We start from the raw sequence: 6,492 nt of genomic DNA, 5'->3' as shown, positions 1-6,492 counted from the left end.
TTCATCCATTGCAACATCAAGATGAGCTCTGGTTGTTTAAACAATTTGTGACTTATTTCTAATACTCGATAAATAGAGTCTAAGTGGACTTGTGTTGTTTATTAGTTTCAACTCTCAAGCTTGATTCTAAACTGAGCCTAGTGCGACTCGTGAATAGTAGGATAAGTTATCATTTGTTGGCATCAAGCTAGTTCATGGTTTGCTAACTTGGCTCGTTGTTATCAACTTTGATGATTTTGTATCGTCTTTTATAAAAGTTTTAAGTAGCACAATAACAAAGTATTAATATATTACGAGCGAGTTACTTGGTTAAAGCAACGGGAGAGTTTAGAAGAGACTAAGAGAGAGCTACTTTTATCTTGATGTTGGATTTTATATTTATACAAGTCAACTGGCTCGAGGCAAAGCAACTTAAGTTATTAATAAGTTTGCTTAACTATACGAAACGAAAAATGAGCAGCGATGCTAGCAACGAGTTACATAAATAATCTTATACACAACATGATGAAGGGATGAGAAGGTAAATGTAATATGACACATGCTCTTGATTCATCTTACATTCAGAAGAGGAGCCGAACATTTGTTTTTTTATGGTCAATACTTTTTGGGTACTTCTAACAACCTTCGTCAAAATATTTGATACTATAATAAAAATATATTGTCATTAGAAAACACACCATAAAATACATATTTTGAGATTACATATATGTAAACCAAATAATAAACTGTTGAATTTATATTCATACTAATTTACATACATTGTGTGATTTTTTACGTATATGTAGACCCAATTATGTCCTTCGTCGATACACTAGATTACACACATGTATCTCTACTATGTTCTTCGTCTTGTTACTTGATACACATATATGTATATTAATAGGAACTGCCTATGCTAGATGGGTTCAACCGACATTATTGTTTTTTGAAATTTGTATTGAACGTATAATATGGAAATTTTGATTGACAATAATGTGTATCTATAATGAACTTGTATATTATTTGCACGAAAATGTTAAAAGAAAGTTGTTTGGTTGAAGTGGTAAAGGCATTTTATATTTTTTATGTTCATCCCTATTACTTACAAATTATATAAGTAGTTGCGTGCTTATAGTAGGTAACCATTGAGTTCTTATTTTATGTTTGAAGTCTTAAGTCGATATATACTGCAAGTTCTTGATAGTCTACATTAGACCGGTAATAACTTGCAAGATGTAATCTCGGCCCGCGATCAAGTTCTATAAAGGTTTTGATTCATTTTCTAGCTTACAAAATGTATTAGCTTGCTTGCTTCCATCCATATTCGAACTTCTAAAATTCATTGAATGTTAGTGTATATTTTCTATTGATCTTTGAACATTTTCACGCTAATTGCATTCAACATCACTCTCGAATATTGTCGAGATTCCATCTTCCAGTCCATCCCTGTCGTCATCATCGCCGCAAACTCCGGGTAACTGATCCGCCCATCCTACAACACATATATTTTTACTTTAATAAACAAACGTGTCCAGTAATATCTCACTTGTAGATTGGGGCTTGGAGTAGAAATTGGTCCAAATGATAAACCCGACTCAACAAAACTTAATATTAGTTATATATGATAATTAAAATTTTTGTCGTATTTATCATTCGTTACCTTATCTAGGTCTGCATCATGGATGATATCATTAACTAGCTTCTCATTGTTAGAGTTTTGGTCTTCAAACAAAGACTCCTTCAACTCATCAAACTCAATGTAACCATTTTCGTTCTTGTCGAAATGGTGGAAAGCTTGGCGGAGATGATCATCGTTGCTAATTCGTTTTAAGTGAATCGCAACCATCATAAATTCTTCGCAGCTCAGTACACCGTTTTTGTCAAGATCAGCCTTCAAAAATATAAAATAAATTTATTAATTTATAACATTAAAGTCTAATGTACAAATCATGTAACATATTTAATTATTATCTAATCTTGATTAATTACTTTTTAAATTTTTTGCGAAAAAGTTAAAGCAGTCGTAAAATTTGCAGCCAGATATGTGCCAGTTGCTAATTTTGTGATTGACTGTTAAAATTTCAGTCACAAAACTGTCATAAATTTTATGAATTTCCTAGCGGTCACAATTCACAAATGTCCAGTTTCTTGGTATTGAATGATCATGGTACTTACAGCATCCATTAACATCCGAACATCAGGATCATCAAGCGGTTGATCTCCAATCGAACACAAACCGTCTTTAAACTCTTCAAACGTAAGCGATCCATTCTTGTCCTTGTCCATATCATTGAACATTTGTTTCAGACCATCAACTTGTTCATGTGACAAGTTTTCTGCAACCACCTAAGTTAAAAGTTCAAACCCTAAAGATAGTCAAAGTGTTGACTTCAAACTAGCAAAATAAAAAGGTTAATAAATTTAATTAACTTACCCTAATCACTTTCTTTTTAAATTTGTTCATCAAAGAGAACTGTTGAATTCTTGACCGTACATTTTCTCCCAATGAAATATTGGGGACCTTGTGGGCATTTTGAATCCATTGGTTTTCTGTGGCACATGTTACCAAAGTCATATAGTAGCTTTATTGTAGAGTTACAGGTTAATTATAGTCGCATGATAACAATTATGATTTATTTTGCCTTTCTGTGGTTCTTTAACTTGTGTTTTTTTATCGGTTGATTTGTATTAATGTTTCGTTATATCTAGTTTCTTATTAAATAGTTTTTAATATATAGTGGTCGCTATATAACAAAAAACATTAACACAAGATTCTAAAGAAATAAATACTATTGATTTTTAAGAACTTGCTTTTACTCTTTTTGGGGCATTTTTTTCCTTTGATGAAAATCTGTTTTCTAGTATTGCAAATTTCATCCAAATCATACCAAGGACTTGTTCAACAGTGAGTCGATCGTGCGGGTTTTGATTGAGCATGCCCTTTACGAGTTTTTTCGCGTCTTCAGAAACCTTTTGCCAAGGGTCCCTAATGAAGTCTATGTCGCCCTTTATTATTGCTTGAGATATTCCCTCTTCAGTTTCTGTAAATTGTCCCATGCAAAAGACCAAAATGTGAGAAATTAATCTGCTAGGATTCATATTGTTGCATATCTTTAGGCCCTTATCGTTTAATCTAATTACATACAACCCCGCAAAATGATCATACCTGCCCAAAAAGGAGGAACTCCACAAAGCAAGATGTAAAGAATGACACCAGCGCTCCATACATCGATTTCTTCTCCATAATTCCGTTTTAGCACCTCGGGTGCCATGTAAAATGGGCTTCCGAGGACCTCCCTAAATCTTTGTCCTACACACAAATCAGTTTCTTCCGGGTAAGATAGTTGGGCTGCATAATGTGACTAATACACACTATATGGTACAATGAAGGTGTGACAAATATGAGACATAAAAAACACAACTACAAATCCATGCTCATGTCAAACTTATATGTTTCCTTAGTTGCTTATTATAGCATCAATTTTTTGTTTAATTTTTCCTTTAGTTCACAACCTTCTTATTTTGTGTTTATGCTACTAATTAAACTAATAGGCAACAACGAGAAAACAAGCAAGTAAAATTTGTTTTTGAAGACATACCGGGCTCAAAGAATATAGAGAGACCAAAGTCGATTACTTTTAGAGATGCTTGTTCGCCTTTATGATCATATAAGAAATTTTCAGGTTTCAAATCGCGATGCATAACTCCATTTTTGTGGCATGTCTACACAAATATGTTTATAGCATATCAAATATGTCTAAAACAAAAACATATAAAGGATGCACATAAACTTATACAACATTTATAACAGAGTTTAGATTTTTTTTTCACTATAATGTTATAGATTTCTTTATATTGTTTTAAGAAAACCATACTATTATAGGAGCATTAACTTTTGTATAAATCCAAATCTAATCTATGAAATGAGCTATATAAATCCGGGGGGGGGGGGGGGGGGAGAGAGAGAGAGAGAGAGAGAGAGAGAGTATCGTGTTATGAGCCTATCTAAGCCCAATCATAAAGCCCATTTGAGCAATCCAATCTAGTGGTCCAATAAACCTTGATGCGTGATAATGTGATATAAGCCGGGAAACAAGAGTAAAAGATCATGAATGAATATTGTTAGAATGTTTGGCTTCTTCACATCTCATAACCTGGACAAATTAGTATAGAACACGAAGATAATTAATAATAACCTGGACAACTTCAAGAATGGTTTTGATAACAAGAGCAGCCGCTCGTTCGGTGTAATGACCTTTCGCAACAATCCGATCGAAAAGCTCACCACCTTCACAAAGCTCCATGAGTAAATAAATCGCATCTCTATCTTCATAAACATCTTTATAGCTTACAATATTAGGATGCATAGGCATATATCTCATAATGGCCACCTCTCTTCTCACATCTTCAACATCAATTTCCGCCCTTAATTTGCTCTTCAATATCCTTTTACACGCCACCCTTTCGCCCGTTGTTATGTCTTGGCATTCATAAGACACCCCAAACTCACCCCTACCGAGCTCTTTCCCGATTTCATAACGATCGTATATGTTTTTCCCAGCTGTATCTTCGATGAGACGAGCCGGGCGTATGTATATAGGCCTTTGTGGTTTCTTGCGTTTGTGTTTAAATCGGGCCGATGGAACGGGTTGGTCACGGCCGTTTTTGCTTCTTTTGATATAGCTTGCGTTGGCAACAGACACGCAACCCCCCATTGATGATGATTGTTTAATGTAAATGTAATGCAATTAATTAGGGTTTGCTTGGATGATGCATGGGGGGTGCAACATAGATTCTAGATTCTTACATTGAGGATTGGATACAATGAAAATTTGGAATATTCGATGGTGGTTTTGAGGTTGGATATTTGTGGTTCTTTAGCATTAATAATTCATGATTCCGAAAATTTTGTAAATAGATGGGACGATAAAATGTTATTATTTTAGCTTTAAGTTTGGCCTTTGTCCTTTTAGCTTTAGTGACTCATGCACAATGCAACTAAAGCTATTGAGTTTTGAGGTTGGATATTTTGTGATTCTTTACTATTATTTTTTATTTCTCAAACTTTTAAAATAGATAATGTGAAACCTTAATTATTTTACTTACGTGCAACTTGTTTTAAAATATCGAATCACAACATGAAGTGTAACATTCTTAAAATTTTGATCCAAAAATGATAAGTTAGTAAAACTAAAGGGGTTTAAAAATAAAAATCCTGATTTATTGACCCATCGCGATACGCGATGGGCATAGCCAAAGAGATCATCGCGATACGCGATGGTCCTTGATGACACATCAACACGTGTCACTCGGAGGTGACACATGGCAGACGACGCGACACGTGGCAGAGGGTGGTTAAGACAGTGACACGTGTCCGCCACGTTGCACTCTCTAAGTAACGCGTGTCATCGCGATACGCGATGACCAAAAGGAAAGGTTCCATCGCGTATCGCGATGGGACCATATTTCAGCTCTAAATAGGAGGATCAATGGCTCATTTTATTCACACCCAACCCCACTCTCTCTCTAGAAACTTTCTCTCTCTACCTCGTTTTTCGTGCCACCGACCCGACAATTATAACCTCGTAATCCGCACCATATACCGACGACACCTCGAAGTTCGTACCGACAATCCCGACGACCGGCGCACCTCGTTTTGCGTGTCGACCTCGAAACGCGTGACAACCTTGTAAATCGTGTCGACCCGAGACGACCCGACATTCTGCCTCGAAGTACGTGCACGACCCGGCGACTGCCGAACATTGCCTCGATTTGCGTGCTGAGGAGTTGTTGATCAAGATTCTCAAAGTACGTGCAAGCGTCGAAGTGGTGCCCGAAATTTAGAAAATAATAAGCTAAGCAAGGTAAGAGTTATGTCCAAATAAAATATTAATAAAATAATAAAGACTTATACCCTAGTCAGGGGTATAGCCTAGACCTTGATAAAAGAATTATAAATATAATGAATAAATTAAAATAATGTTTCTTTAAGAAAGATAGAATTTTTAAAGGATATAGTTAATACATTACTTCTTCATTTTTAAGAAATGTAAGATATTAACAAAGGATAGAGATAATTGACGTTTCTTCTTGAAGAAAAAACATAGCACATGGTTAGCAAATAAAGAAGAAAATATTTCATTCAATCAAAAGATCAATTAAGGTTTAAGCTATCAAAACCAGACTAAAGGTCTATAGCCGGATTAAGAGACGATCCGGATATTTACATAAACTTATTTTATTATAGGTCAATCATTCAATCAATCATTCATTCATTCACAAAGGTTTTCAATCGAGATCACCACATCATTCAGAATAGACAGTCACAAGTGAATACGTTAAACCTTTTTCAATCAGTCAAGATAAACGGGTTGTTTATCTTAAACAAAGACATTCAAAAAGATATTTATGGGATTACGTGATCCCTATTAAAATACAAGATAGAAAATAAAATCAACTCAGACCGAGTACACATGTGTCTGGATCCAAATATAATCAATCTAGTCTATCAGT

General features: G+C 34.9%; 1 protein-coding gene across 1 annotated transcript; it reads right to left on the bottom strand.

The window, feature by feature from the left end:
* Positions 1–1,101: 1,101 nt before the first annotated feature.
* On the bottom strand, positions 1,102–4,698 carry LOC143620353 (calcium-dependent protein kinase 24-like). The gene is made up of 8 exons (XM_077092057.1): positions 4,176–4,698; positions 3,579–3,702; positions 3,146–3,289; positions 2,868–3,020; positions 2,414–2,529; positions 2,155–2,325; positions 1,640–1,870; positions 1,102–1,471 (listed from the first exon to the last, which is right to left on the bottom strand). The coding sequence occupies exons 1-8, from the start codon at positions 4,692–4,694 to the stop codon at positions 1,343–1,345; spliced, it is 1,587 nt and encodes a 528-aa protein (XP_076948172.1). The 5' UTR covers positions 4,695–4,698; the 3' UTR covers positions 1,102–1,342.
* Between the last annotated feature and the right edge of the window lie 1,794 nt (positions 4,699–6,492).

Source organism: Bidens hawaiensis, unplaced genomic scaffold (assembly GCF_021521415.1).
Source record: "Bidens hawaiensis isolate Kalapana, Puna unplaced genomic scaffold, B.hawaiensis_p1.1 tig00002553_1, whole genome shotgun sequence".
Classification (NCBI taxonomy): Eukaryota; Viridiplantae; Streptophyta; class Magnoliopsida; order Asterales; family Asteraceae; genus Bidens; species Bidens hawaiensis.
Note: the sequence above shows the minus strand (reverse complement) of the source record. Positions and strands in the feature narration are given on the sequence as shown.

Bases quoted from the DNA above. Each gene is read 5' to 3' on its own strand.
- LOC143620353 (XM_077092057.1), bottom strand. From the start codon at position 4,694: ATGGGGGGTTGCGTGTCTGTTGCCAACGCAAGCTATATCAAAAGAAGC. The intron at 3,703-4,175 runs GTTATTATTAAT...ATATTTGTGTAG, and splicing joins CCATTCTTGAAGTTGTCCAG to ACATGCCACAAAAATGGAGT. The intron at 3,290-3,578 runs GTATGTCTTCAA...ATTTGTGTGTAG, and splicing joins CTCTATATTCTTTGAGCCCG to GACAAAGATTTAGGGAGGTC.